At 55.1% G+C, this 13933-nt stretch overlaps 1 protein-coding gene across 9 annotated transcripts in view; it reads left to right on the top strand.

Moving 5' to 3' along the window:
- The window catches only part of Ano1 (anoctamin 1), a 146807-nt gene that overhangs the window by 98160 nt on the left and 34714 nt on the right, over nucleotides 1-13933 (top strand). For all 9 annotated transcript variants that reach the window (XM_004627110.2, XM_023710664.1, XM_023710665.1 and 6 more), the window contains 3 exons: nucleotides 2140-2204; nucleotides 2983-3117; nucleotides 6813-6973. In XM_004627110.2, the coding sequence (XP_004627167.2) occupies nucleotides 2140-2204; nucleotides 2983-3117; nucleotides 6813-6973 (361 nt within the window). The remainder of the gene's footprint in view (nucleotides 1-2139; nucleotides 2205-2982; nucleotides 3118-6812; nucleotides 6974-13933) is intronic.

Here is a 13933-nt window from a genome sequence, read left to right as displayed (position 1 = left end):
ACTTTGGATGAAACACAGCACTTGGGCTCACTAGCATGTTACTTCTAAGAGCCCTGGAAGGAGCCCCGGACAAGGAGAAACTTTGCAGGGTCCATTCCTGGGTTCCGCTTCACACTTGGAGCCAGGGCCACCCACAAGCTGCTTATGGGTCCTGGAGTTGCTGGCTGGGATTACAGGCATGCACCACTACACCCAGTCTCAATTGCCATCTGAACGGTTTCCAGGGGTGGGGCTGGCAAGGTAGGCAGGGGCATCAAATCCATGGCCCGTGTGCCTGCTTACAGGCGCTTTAATCCACTGAGCTATTTGGCCGGCCCTTGGGATCTTCGAAGTCAGTGAAGGAGAGTGTCCTAGTCAGCTCAGGCTCCAGGGGCCAAGTAGCACCAGAAGTCCAGGGTCAAGGTACTCGCCCACTCAGTCCCTGCTTGCAGACAGTTGCCTTCTGGCCTGGTCCTCATATAGAAGGAGAAAGATCTCTTGGGTCTCTTCCTCTAATAAGGCCACTGATCTAGGATCAGGACCCTTGATTCAATCCTGCTCATCTCCCAAGGGTCCTATCTCCAAACAGTCACATGAGGCCAGGGCTTTTGAAGTTCTTGTGTCCCCATAGGAGATCTGATTCTAGGAGACCCACCCCTTGCCATGTTTTAAATTTCAGTGTTGCCGAGCACACTACTTCTGGGAGGCTGATGCGGGAGGATTGCACTCTTAAACCCAGCCTAGGAAATTTAGCAACTTAGTGAGACCCTCTTTCAATGTTAAAAAATATTTTTTATTAAAAAAATATTTAAACATCTGGGAGAAAGGACACATGCAGAGTGAAGAGGCAGGGACCTGTAGTGAGTCCATGTGGCCATCCCAGCATTGCCTCCTGCCATCAGCTCCTGATTCCATCAGGGAAGGGCTGACTGAGGAAGTATCCAAATGAGAGGGAGGACAAGTCCCTGGTAAGGTGTGTGCAGCTGGCACACAGCCTGGATGTCTCTCCCTGCAGGTGGCAGTTCCCAAGGACAGCTCTGAGCTTCTCTTCCACCCCGCCCAGTTCATCCACATCTATGGCGCCCCCACCTTCACTTCAGGGGGTGGGGGGAGTCCGGCCTCTGCCACCTGCTCCCTGGTGCAACCTGGCTCAAGGACTGGGCTGTGGGTGTGGCTGCAGCTCCAAGTCCCGTGCCGTGGCACACGGCCCACTGGTGGATTTCAGGAACAGCCATTCATAGGTGCACATTCAGGGAGGGGCAGGTTTGGTGCATAGGGACCTCTCCCTATTTGTCATTTGGGATCTCAGATGTTATCCAAATGAGCTGCTCCGATGTCCCAGGCTTTGGAGACAGTCTGCTACCCAGCGCCACCCTCCGGGGGCTTGGAAAGAAATCAGGAGGGCCCTCACCATGCCAGAACCTCAGACTGTGCATTTGGATGGTAGCTGTGCTCTGCGAACAAGTTCAGAGTTGGGCAGAGGACAGCAGCCCTGGGCCTGGGGTAACCATGGCCCCTGGGGCCCTCTGCCTCCTCATGGCCCCTCGGACTCTGTAACTGCCACATATGGGGAGGGGTCCTCTTACCCAGCAGTCCTGGCACAGTGTCATTCTCAGGATACCTCTGCATGTTCACACAAGGCTTCCAATCCTCCAAGCTCATTACTGTCCCTGCCAGAGCCTAAGGGGGTGGCAGGGTGTGTGTCACTTTCATTTATGCCACCAACGCTGTTAATCAGGCAGCCCATCTCCAGAGATAGACCTCCAGCTATCTTTGCATCCCGTGAGAGTTTTTTTTTTCTTTTTTTCTTTTTTTGCCATTGATATGTCTCCATTCAAAACCATGATGGTTTCGCATCCTTTATAATGATTTGGTATCTGACCAGTGCAACTGAAAAACCCAAAGAGAAAGCCTGGCGATGACAGGCCCTTCAGGTCACATTGCAAAGAGCTGAGATTCCTCCATCTGCCAGGAGCACCTTCCCCACCCCCACCTTCACCTGGATGTGCAGGCTCACTCTGACCAGCACACAGCCCGCTCTCACCAAGTGTTTGCTGAATGAATGAGTGATGTGGCAATGGCCACAGCACCACTGCGCTCTGAGGGGAGCAGCCTCAGCATAGGACCCTGTCACCAGCTCCTCACACTTCTTCCCTCCAGCTTCTGTACGAGGAATGGGCAAGTTACGGGGTCTTCTATAAGTACCAGCCCATCGACCTGGTCAGGTGAGTGGGGCCCATCCAGCCAGGCATCTCAGAGAGCGAGAAGCAGGTCCCTGGTAAAATGTCAATCAGGTAGAGGCCCTGTGTGTTTCAACCACTGTGACTATTCAGCTCCCCAGGGACCTGTTGGGACTCGAAGGCTGAGTGGGAGGGTCTGGGCAGTGTTTATTCGCAGTTACTGGGAGACGGATACTTTCCGTCACATTCACTGTCTCCCAGTCAGTCTGCCGTCCGGCCTGGCCCTGGCATCGTGGTGTAGTGGAGGGGAAGAAAAGAGCTGTCTTGGGGTTTGCCAGGGTTTGGGAGCAATCTAGGACCACCTCCCTTCCCACGAGGCAGATGGAGGGCTGCCAGCTTGTGCGATGCGTCCTGTGGGGACTTGCAGACCAGTGTTTGGCTCCTAGAAATCCATGTAAGCCACAGAGGTGCCAAAGTGCTTAGTACAAGGAGTGACTGGCTTTCTTGGTAGCTCCATGCCAAGGTTCATTCCAGTCCTTACCCCAAGCAGGGCCAACAGCCTCAGGGACATGTGCCACTAGCATCACAGGTGGAGGAGCACCCACCTTCCCAGGGCACAGGAGAATCAGGGTGGGGATGTATAGGAAAGGCAGACAGCACCCCACACCTGATGAGGCGTCCTGGAGCCCCATTCTCTGCTTCTTGGGCAACAGAAGCTGTGGCACCAATTTGAGTTGTTCCTTGCCAGGGAGGGCAGGTGACATGGTTTTCCCCATGGCTTGGAATAATAGTAAGCATGTCTCTGGCTTTGCTCTGGGTGTAGAAAGTATTTTGGGGAGAAGATTGGCCTGTACTTCGCCTGGCTGGGCGCATACACCCAGATGCTCATCCCTGCCTCCATCGTGGGAATCATCGTCTTCTTGTACGGATGCGCCACGGTGGACCAGAACATCCCCAGGTAGGCAGCAGCCCCTCCACTTGGCTCACACCCCCTTCCTGCTCCAGAGCCACTTTCCTTACTGCAGGGACGTAATCCATCAGGACGCTGGCCTTCAGCCACCTCCTGTGCACATGCCGAGCCTCCAGAGAAACCCTATGCTGGGCCACAAGCTGTCAGAATGAAGTGCTTGCATAGGCATCCATGTGTTGGGCATGGTCATCCAAGGGTGTTGTGTGTTTTATGTCCAGGGAAAGATAGAAAATGAATACCAGACCCATTTTCATGCTTTGAAGTGACTGTTGTTGTTTGCCTGATCTATGTGATGTTTCTTCATTATATGATAAGAGAACCCCTTGAGCTATCATGCAGTCCAGAAGAGAGACCGATGGTGGGGAGCTTGGTGCAGGCTGGGGTGTAGGCAAGGCCATCTCCACCTGCCCAGCCTGCCGAGTGGCACCCGCTTCCATCATACCCAGGGCCCCAGAGCCTCTCATGGGCAGCCTCAAACAGCGCCATGTAGTCCATCAGCTCTTAGTAAGGAGACCCCATGTGCCTTCTGCCAGTTATTTGGGGTCAGGTCATACAGCAGGGGCTCCACGAAATAGCCAAGACCTCAGAAAATAGCCGGCTCATTCATGACTGCTGTTCTCTCCAAGTCCACCTCGCCCTCGGCGCTGCTCTCCATCAGCGGCTGCTAACCTGAGGAGCCCTGGGTGCGTGCGTGAGTGCATGCGTGCGTATACGTGCATGCATGTGCGCGTACTTGGGCCCCGAGCTGTCGGGGATGCCTTGCGAAACAGCAGGCACTGATGTTCATCTGGTACCTTCCATGTGTACATCGCTGTGCCAGGGACCCGAGACCCTGTCGGAGAATCTGAGCCAGCCCTGTCTGGCAGAGGTCACGGTCTCCGAAGAGTCCTAAGACAGCTGCTCGGGGACTTTTGTTGCGGTCCCGCCAAGTATCTCCAAAGTGGCGCCATAGTTTGGAGTATTTGTTACTAGTTTGGGTCAGTACAGAGCCAGTGAGTCCTTGCACTGGAGAAGCTGGTTCTTAGCCGTCCAGTAGAACTATATCCGGTCAGTTTTTGTTTAAATGATTTAGGACATGAATAACACCTCAAATATTTCACCCACCCAGAATCAAAGCTCCACAGGCCTCTGGCGCAGCCCCATCAAGTGCTATTTTGGTCCTACGCAGGAGAAAGCTTGTCCCGTTGTTTGCTCGTGTGGTGTGAGGTCCTTGCACCCTAGGTTTGCTTACGGGTAAAAATCAAAGGCCAGACCCAGAGGGGAGGTTAAGGCTGGCTTTGCCACAGAGCTCGAAGACTGAGGGAAATGGCAAGCGGAATTCATCCGGGGAGCCCCCATCTGCCTCCCTCCTGAGGGGAGGAAGCCCTGCCAGCCCAGGGTGTGGGCTCCTGAGAAAGGCCACCAGGATCCTCTTGACAGTGCCAGTTCTGCCGCCTTCTGTCACATGGTCAGACGCTCAGACAGCAGTTGGTGCCAGAGACAAAGCCAGGGCCCAGCCTGTCCCAACCCCCAGCACTGCCTGGTCAGAATTTTGTATAGAAACAGACATCTGGTCCCCCCAGCATCCATCCAACAGGAAGGCCAGCAACCAGTGTGGTGTCTTCTTGCTGTGCATTGCTCCTCCTACCTTCCCTGAAGAATAGACCTTCACTCTCCTTGTCTTTATGTTGGCTGAGTTAAAAACAGCAGGCAGAGGCTTATTGTCTGGCTGGTAGTGTTTGCATTGGAAGCGGAGGCAGGGAGGGAGAGGCCGTCAGGCCTCTGCCCCACCCCCAACAAGGCAGTCCTTTTGGGTTGCCTTTCTTCCACCATGCAGGAGGAGTTCGGGACATCAGAGATCTCCTGAACATGCCAGGCACGCGGGTTGGTTTGTTTCATCCTCCTGACAACCCAGATGTTGCTGTCAGCACCACCATCCGGCAGACAGGGAAACTGAGGAGTAGAAGTTAAGAGGCACCTGCCTGACCCACTGGAGCACACTTCTCCCGCTGGCTGTCTTGCCTGCTACCTGCCCCGTCTCCTCCCAGGCACATGCACGCAGATGTGCTTGGACGCCCACCTCCCCCAGCACTCCAGGGCAGTGACCTTAGCTGCTGTTAGCCTTTCCTCCACCTTTTCCCTGTCGGACACTGCTCTGAGCAGCGCAGTGTAGCACACATGCCATTCTGAAATAGACATGCGGAGAAGCAGCTAAAGGATCAGAGCTGAACCAGGATGCCCTCCTTGGTGGGTACTGAGCAGCAGCATCCCCCAGAGCTGGTGGCAGATGTTTCTAAACCCCAGCTGCCAGGCACTGGTGGGGTATGATTCTGGAATAAGTATATGCATATCCAGAAATCTAAAAAGACAAAACAGCACCCACTTTGGCTGTGTCCCAGATGACTGTCTAACCCCTGGGAATGAGCCTCCTGCCTGAGCAGCTATTTATAGGTCAGAATCTGATCCAAGCTCACAGGAAGGAGAGTTGAGGGAAGGCCACGGTTGGAAGGGCCGTATTCTGGCCCCTCTTCCTCGTTTTCCAGGAAGAAAGGCCAAGTTGGAAGCTAGAGGACTTTCCAAAGGGACAGACTATAGGACAGCCTGCTAAGCACCCCTAGCCCAGCCACCTGGCCTCAGCAGGGAACCTCTGTGGCCCCAAGAGCAATTCTGTGCATAGGCCTTGATGAATCAAAGACCAGGGTTCAAATCCCGTTGTGCTGTTGGCTCTGAGGAAATTCCTTTCCCTCTCTGGGCTCCTCTCCCTATCTGCAAAGGTGGGGTTGTAGTAGAGTACTGTGGTCCTCAGTGCTCCTGTTCACCCCTTGTGGCCTTTCCGCCTCATAGGAGGGTGCCTGAACAGGGCTTCAGGTCTCATGCAGCTCCCCGCCCTGCACGCTGTGAGTGGCTGCCCCCTGGATGGCTGAGTCTTCTCAGCCTGGACATCTTGAAGACATCTGCCTTCCATCCCAGCACCCTTTCTGTGCCACCTGAGAGCCTAGGACGCCCAGTGGTGATCATGGCTGGACGCCCAGGTTGCACCACAGGGCAGCTACCTACCTGAACAAAGGGAGCTGCTACCTGGCAGTGCTTAGCCCAGCGCCTGTCCTGCTGTAAGGGTTCCGCAAGCATCGGGGCTCTCACTGGCTTTCATTGTCTGCCTCCCTCCATGTCCCAGCACCCAGCTACGTGATATCCATGCAGAGATCTAAACTAGTTCCTTGGCTCAGTTACAATGGTGCCCAGTGATGAGAGGGAGGTTGGTGGGGATGCTTGGCTCATGGCAGGCAAGGCACAGACTGTGAGCGTCACCACCTGGGGTCAGCCTGGAAGAAGCACTCAGCTTCCCTCCTGTGTCAGGAGGGCCTGAATATGTCACAAACAGAGTCAGTTACAGATTCCCAGGACCCCTGCAAAATGATATCACGGGGCCCTTACTCAGACGCCATGAAGGATTTTAAGGCAGCGAGCTCAGGGCCTCGCACTAAACCTCGGGTCCTGTGGCCAAAGCTCAGGTTGGGGACAGCATGGTGTCACATCTATGAATCTGGTCCTGGGCAGCACAGGGGGACAAGAGTGACTAAAGCCAGCTGATGTGCCTCACTGTCTCTGCTGTGCTGTGAACTAGGGGCCTTTGTCACTCCAGCATGGCCCCAGGAGGTATCCCATCCAAGTGACAGGGACTGAGGGCCACCCTTCTCTTGCAGCATGGAGATGTGTGACCAGAGGTACAACATCACCATGTGCCCCCTCTGTGACAAGACCTGCAGCTACTGGAAGATGAGCTCAGCTTGTGCCACAGCCCGTGCTAGCCATCTCTTTGACAACCCAGCCACCGTCTTCTTCTCTGTCTTCATGGCCCTGTGGGGTAAGCGAGGTGACCAGTGGTGAAACGGTGCTGTGTCACTGGTTCTGTCTTATTGATCCATAGTGGGGCTTGCTGTGGTGCACCCAGACTGAGGTGAAAATGACCTCCACACCACCAGGTCTGTGGTGATCAGACACCTGGGGGAGTTATTCTGACCCTGCCAAGAGTCAGCTACCCCTTGGGACAGCCCAGGAGGGTCCTTTGCTCTAAGACACTGGTGGCCTGGGCTGTCAGCCCAGGATGGCAGCTGCTTTAGAACATGGCGACCGGGGCTCTGCAGCCTCCCCTGCCGCACTGGCTGTGCTGACCATGATCCCTGCAGGCCAGGCCTGGGCACACTGTCTCCTTAGTTCCTCATGGCCTCCCTGATAGCTTCCTATGCCCATTCTCACACAAGGAAACTGAGGCACAGAGAGGCCATGAATGTTCTGGGGTTGCCCAGCTCTTGAGCAACAAAGGCAGAGGCATGTTCACACGCACAACTACACACACATGCACATGTTCCCCAGCAGCTCTGGAGCAGCGGCCTATGCCACCATTAGACACTTCTTCATTTTAGTGTCCTCTTCCCTGACACAGAGCCTAACACGTACAGGGCAGCAAGTGCACAGTTGTGAAATAGATGTCATGGAAGGAAGGAAGGAAGGAAGGAAGGAAGGAAGGAAGGAAGGAAGGAAGCCTATAGTTCCAAACCCCATGTCCTAAACACTGAGCCACAGCGAGGGCTTCTCTTTCCCAGGGAGCCCAGCCTCAGTCCCCTCTGGCCTCTGACTCTGGCTTTAGGAGGCAGGAGGCCGGTGAGGGGTGGCGGCTGCCTGTCCAAAGTGTCTGTTCTGCACACAGGACTCATCAGAGTGCTGACCTGCTGGGCATTTGGGATTTGTGCAGTGGATACCTGCAATGTCCACACTGGTTCTTGGGGCCCTGGTCCTCTACTTTGGAGTCCCCAGGCTAATAGGTGGGGCCAGGCAAAGAAAGAGCACAGGAGGGGAATGTGGGAAGTCAGGAGGGCTCCTGTGAGAGGGGTGAGGCCCTTGGCTGAGTTCTGAAAACATGGCAGTGTGGTACTTGTGGCAGAAGAGCCGATGGAGAGAGGCCAGGAATCAGCCCTGCTGGCTTCCTGGAGTCTGCCTGGTCCCTGCTGCAGGGCACACTCCTGGGGTAGAAAGAGCTCCAGCTCTTTACCACCTGGGTGCCCAGTGGGCATGCAGACACTATGGTGGACCAAAGTAGATTGTCTTGCATGGCTCTGCGTGACTTGCTGTCTGTGTGACCTCTGTCCATGAACATGAGATGCACTCCATTCTTAAGTGAAAACAATGTGTTTCTCAGAGATGCGCCTGAGTGCCTGAGGTCCAGGCCCTAAGATTCCAGCTCGGGCTCCTCATCACTGAGGGGCAACTGCTCAGCGCTGCTGAATCCTCAGGCTGCGGTTAGACTGGAAAGATAGGGCCGGATCTGCAGCTGATCCAAGATGGCTATGGGCAGGGCTGAGCAAGCCTGAGGCCCAGTGCTGGTCTGTGGGCTACACACCCCTCCCTGCCTGTCCCTTGGTACCTGCATCCTCCCCAGCAGAGCCCAGCAGCTTCTCCTGCTCCAGAAACTCTGTCCAGTCTGGGGTGTTCTCTGTGGATGCGTAAGAGAATTTTCAACAAGGCAGAGGAGGCAGAAGAGCTGGGTTTCACGACCACGTGGCCCTGACTTCCCACACTGGGCCTGGGTGTGGCTGCCCCTGTGCAACAGGGAGGCATCAGGGGAGCAGGGCGCAGAGAACCCGGCCTGCCCTCACCTCCCACTGCAGCCCTGGCAGTGGGGCTGGGTCCCGAGCCAGTTGGGTACCAGTGAGGGTGTGGGTCGGGGCTTCCCAGCAGATGCTCACAGCTAGCTGTCTCCCCAGCTCACTGGGGAGTGGTCAGGGGACCTTTTTAGAATCCCTTTTGTGTGACCTTCTTCTTGTCCTAATAACACTGTAGACCCTGGCACTCTATACTGGAAGGCCATGTCCATCCGAGCATCTCCATGGGGGGCCCAGGCAGCTCTGCTTCCCTCTACAGGGTCCCTAGATCCCTGTGAGGCTGCAGAGCCAGCACGCACAGGTGCCTGTGGATAAACGTTACCCTCATGGAGCCAAGCCACCCCAGCCACGAGGACACACAATCTCAGCAAGGCTAGCACACCGCCAGCACGCAGCACCGTATGTTGTCAGGGCCACCTGATCATATTGCAGTGCTGTGAGAGCTAAATGAGTCCTGTATCTCCCACGGCGTGCCTGGCACTTAGGAGATATTTATCAACCGGTATTGATGGAGTGTGTCACATGTCCGGCACCCCAACAAATCATGGGAAGCAAAAGCTGATGCATCCACTCCTCCTAAAGCTCACCAACTAGGATTCCAAGGGGGCAGGATGTGCAAAGGCCCTGTGGTGAGATGCAGGCCCAGGGAAGGAATCCGTGGGAAGAGGCAGGAAGATGCTGAACCATCCTGGAGAAGCCAGCAAGGACGCGCTGTAAAGCATTTAGTGTTCTTACAAGGAGGAACTGGAAGCCAGGGCAGGTCACCACTGTGTCCAGGATGTTTTCCTGTCTGATGCCTGAGGCAGGGACTATAAATATAAAAAGAAGCTTGAGTGATGATTAGGAGGCAGTTAGCGCTGACTGGAGAGGCAGCTGTGCCTTTGCTGGAGACCACTGTGAGCTCTGTGGGAGGGACTGCAGTTCCCCCCTCGAGATGTAACACCTCTTGTCTGGGGCTGCATGTCACAAGAAGCCACTTAGTCCTACAGCGGGGACAGAACTCGGGGAAAGTGGCTGAACCAAAGGCACAAGAGAGGCAATGGGAGCCTCACCCCACCTTCCCTCCCTGGCCCTGGAAGTCCCTGACTTTGTCCCCTCACTTTTCTCTTTCACTGTTTAAAGGTCTGTGAGGAGCCACCCCAAGGCCCGGGTCATGGCTCCTCCCCATAAAGGGCTGCATGGTGCACGGTGCTCTCTGCCAGTGCTCACCTTCCACTCCAGCACAGGATGCCCTCGAGGTGCCCAGCGCAAGTCATGCCCTCCTCAGGGGCTGACCACCCAGCCCCACCTCAGCCCTGGGAAGAGTGCAGCCCACTGTGGTTCCCATATCCCCTGCGGAGGTGTCCACTGTCAAGGGACTCTCCACCCAGGGCGGGGGTTTCTGGGAGCTTGTGGAGGCCCAGCTCCTGGACCCTGGGGTATAGCTCAGAGGTAGAGCACTACCAAAAGCATGCAGACTCCTAGGCGCCACGCCTGACCTGCTAAGTTGGGGCCCAGAGCCTTGAGTGCATGAACAAGCTCGGAGTTGCCCTGCGCTTATGGCTATCTGGAGCTTCTGATCCATCCGTGGCCCGGTCCTCTCTCTTCCAACCCGTCCCTCTGTCCAGATTTACTGCCAGTCCATCTGCCCCATTCCTGGAAGTGGCTTCACTGCCTCCCCCATCTCTGAGGTGGCAACATTAATGGTGCCTCCCGGTCCAGTTGTTGGAAACACGGAATGAGGTGTGACGTGGGACATGCACAGGTTCAGCATGCATGCGCAGGAGCTGGTGCTTAGGTCTTCCTGGCTCATATAAATGGGTGTTGGTTTTTTTTGTTTTCAAATGTGGAGGACACATAGCCAGGTCTGGGAGACTGGGTTGGGGCTCAGATCGCAGCTCTGCCTTGTGCTGGAGCCTCTGGCACTTCAGCGACTTCCTCTCCCTCACAACAGAGCATCCAGCCACTCGGGTGGGCTGAGCCTCCCCATACTGAGCTCTGATGAGTGACGCCTCCTCGGTGATGGGACGGGCAAGAGTTCTGTGACCCCATGGGGCAGGGGAGCACACTGCAGCAATTTCCACCGGCCTACAGCCTGCCAAGAGACAAGACACGAACCCCATTATTCTGGTTCCTGTGTTCCTCACTGGCTGTGCCCAGCAGGGGCCTTGCATAGTCCTGTCTCAGTTGCCTCAGATGTGTCCACTCCCCTGAAATAGCTTCCCCCTCTAGCTTCACAAAAGCGCGCCTTCTCCCCAGCAGACTGACTACTTATCAGACCCCAGACCTAGCACTCTGGGAGAATCCCCCGAACAGCTCCAGGAGGTGCTATCATCTTCTCAGACGAGCGCACTGAGGCACAGAGAAGTTAAATGACTCTTCCAAGATAACACAGCTCACAGAATGATCGCAGGTCCATGGCCTGGCCCCATCTGCCACCAACATGCCTGTGGATGCCCTGCTCACATCTCTCTCCCCATTAGGAGCCCTCTTGGGGGAGCAGGCATTTACTCAAAACCAGCAGAGAGGGGCACACAAGCAGTAACCCTCTCCATGGGGTGGGACTCTGCCGCTTGCCTTAACCACCCACTGCTTCGGTCCTCAGGGTGTTGTCCAGCCCTGCTGCAGAACTGGCCTCAGCAACCAAACAGCCAGGATGGTCTGGTTCTCCCAGGACTGGAGAGGAGACAGCAATGTGCCTGTCTGTCAAACAGATTCAGCCAACATAACCCATTTTGGCAGACAAAAAAAAAATCACAAAAAAGCCAAGCTACTCCCACAAAGCCCTTTGGAGGAGGGGAGCTTATTTAAATCAGGACGGAAACAGCTAGAGTGGGCCCTAGCAGTTTGGAGCCAGAGCCATCCACCCGCAACAGCCTGCGGGTGAGTGCTGAGGTGAGGGAGGAGGCCCCTCCCGCCCTTTCACACCGGCTGTCAAGTGCAATTAGCACAGAGCTCCAGGGTTGTTGGTTGTTGGTTTTTTGTTTTTTTTTTTTTAAATCCCTCATTCAATCACTCATTCATTTCCCTCCACCGGCTCATTTTCCTGCTGGAGTCTCCTCTTCCACTGTGTCTTTCTCCTGCCCCCCAGCTGTTCCATTTCTACAGCACAGTTGCACACAGCAGCCCCAGCCCTGTTCCTCAGTTCGGGGTCTGGATTCCGCCCCCCACCCCCAGCCCCTTCAGGTCTGGGTTTTCACATCGGCCCCCACCCCTGCGGGCCAGCCTTCCCAGAGCCAGCACGCTGATCCTTGAGTTTTCTGACTGCTCCTACCCGGGATGCATGACATTTCAAAGCCCTAAATAAGATGTCACATTGAGCAGCTTTGAGTCCCATTTAGCTATTTGCTGGGGTCAATTTTCTGAAATTATAGCATAATAATGGGTTTTCACTGCCTGTCAGTCCTACCTGGAACAAAGCAGCTTATGGGATTTCAGCCCAGCTGTGGGAAGCTGGGGAGAGATGGTCCTGGCCAGAATGAAATGCAGAAGGTGTGGGTGAGACCCTCCTGGGCTGGGCCCCTCCCCCAGCCACCTGAAGCTGGGTGGGGGCAGAGGAGAGGTAGAGTGTGATTGTCCTCAGAGATTGAAAGGCCAGTGGCAGGTCACAAGCAGAATATTCAGGGGATAAGTAGTCAGGGTGCCAGGTGCCATCCAGAAGCCAAGGCCTGGAGGCCGCTGTATCCACAGTGTACATGCAGACTCAGGGTAGAGTGAGTCCTGCACCTGCCGCTCCCAGAAGACCCCGCTCTCTCTACCCAGCTGCCAAAAGGAGGTCTGCGTGGAGAAGCCCCTTCCCCTGCAGGGAGCAGTAGATAGTGAGGCTGTCCACTGGCCCTCAGGGGATCTCCACAGCTGGGGCTGCAGCCCCAAGTACTCACTGCTTAGGATTCAGTGGATAGGAAGGGGCTGGTCTCCTAGGGCATGGGTGGCACCTTCTCACTGTGTCCTCACTTGGCAGAAAGACCTTTTCTAAGGGCACTTGTCTCACTCAGGAGGGTCCCATCCTCGGGACCTAGTCGCCTCCCACAGCCATCCCCTAACACCATCACTTCAGCGCTGAGCCTAACACCTCACTTTTGAATGAATTTTGGGGCCACACCAATATGCAGTGAATAGTCAGCCTATTAGGAAACAGATAATTAGATAACCATATGGCAGCCTGGCCCAGGGGCTCCACATCTCTATTTTTGTAAATGTGACCAAACCAAAGGAACTATGCCCATATATATTTCCAGATCCAGGCCACCAGGTTACATTCTAGTCTTGGTGCTGTCAGGAGAGGCCCTTATAATTATTCTAAGACCATTAATTAACTGTGTGCACACTCAGGATTCTGTAACAGCTGCTTCTCTGTGAGCTCTCTGTTCCTGGGTTTCTCCATCCACAAAGTGAGATGTTTTGCTCTATCTGACTTAGAGCTGTGACAATGCTGGTGATTCCCTTCAGGAATACACATCTGTGCAGAACGTCAGCCCAGGACAAGTTAAGTGTAAACCCTGGAGTCAGATGGAATGAGATTACGGTCCCACTTGGGCACAGCAGGTAGCCAGAACACCAGCCTTGGTGTCCTGGTTCATATCTATGAAAGAAAATCCCTCCTCCTGGGCATGATGTAGTGGAAATGACACTGACCAGCACCTGGTACGGTGTGGAGCTCATGCCTGGGCTCCAGTGACTACCACCATGCTGTGAACTGAGGAACTGAGTGAGACCTCGAGCTCGGCAGGGATGTTGCCCACCGCCCTCCCAGGGAGGGCTCTCTTGCATCTCCAGGTGGCTAAGGTCTGGACAGGTGCGTGGCCATGGAGAGGCTGCTGGCCTCACTTCACTGGGAGGAGCCTTCTGGAGTTGGTGGAGTGGTGGTGGGGACGCGGTGAGCAAGGCAAGGCAGCCTGTGGCTTCCTTCGGGGATGCAGTGCCACTGGCCCAGCTGCGCCTCCCGCAAGCTGCCCTCCACAGTGTCCTCATCAGCAGCCACCTGCTCAGGGGCCAGGCGCCCAGCAGAATTTCCACATCCATCCCTGTGGCGTCTGTGGGATCTCCGGCTGCCTTTATATACCGCAGTGATCAACTCAGGACATTTAAGTTGATCCGTCTCACACACATAGCGCTTCTCATGACGAGAATATTCCAGATCCTCTCTTCTAGGAATTTTTTTTTCTTTTTCTTTTTTTTTTTTTTTT

This window comes from Octodon degus, unplaced genomic scaffold (assembly GCF_000260255.1).
Source record: "Octodon degus isolate 3935 unplaced genomic scaffold, OctDeg1.0 scaffold00018, whole genome shotgun sequence".
NCBI classification, from domain to species: domain Eukaryota; kingdom Metazoa; phylum Chordata; class Mammalia; order Rodentia; family Octodontidae; genus Octodon; species Octodon degus.
The sequence above is the reverse complement of the archived record's forward strand: the minus strand, read 5'-3'. Positions and strand labels throughout refer to the sequence as shown.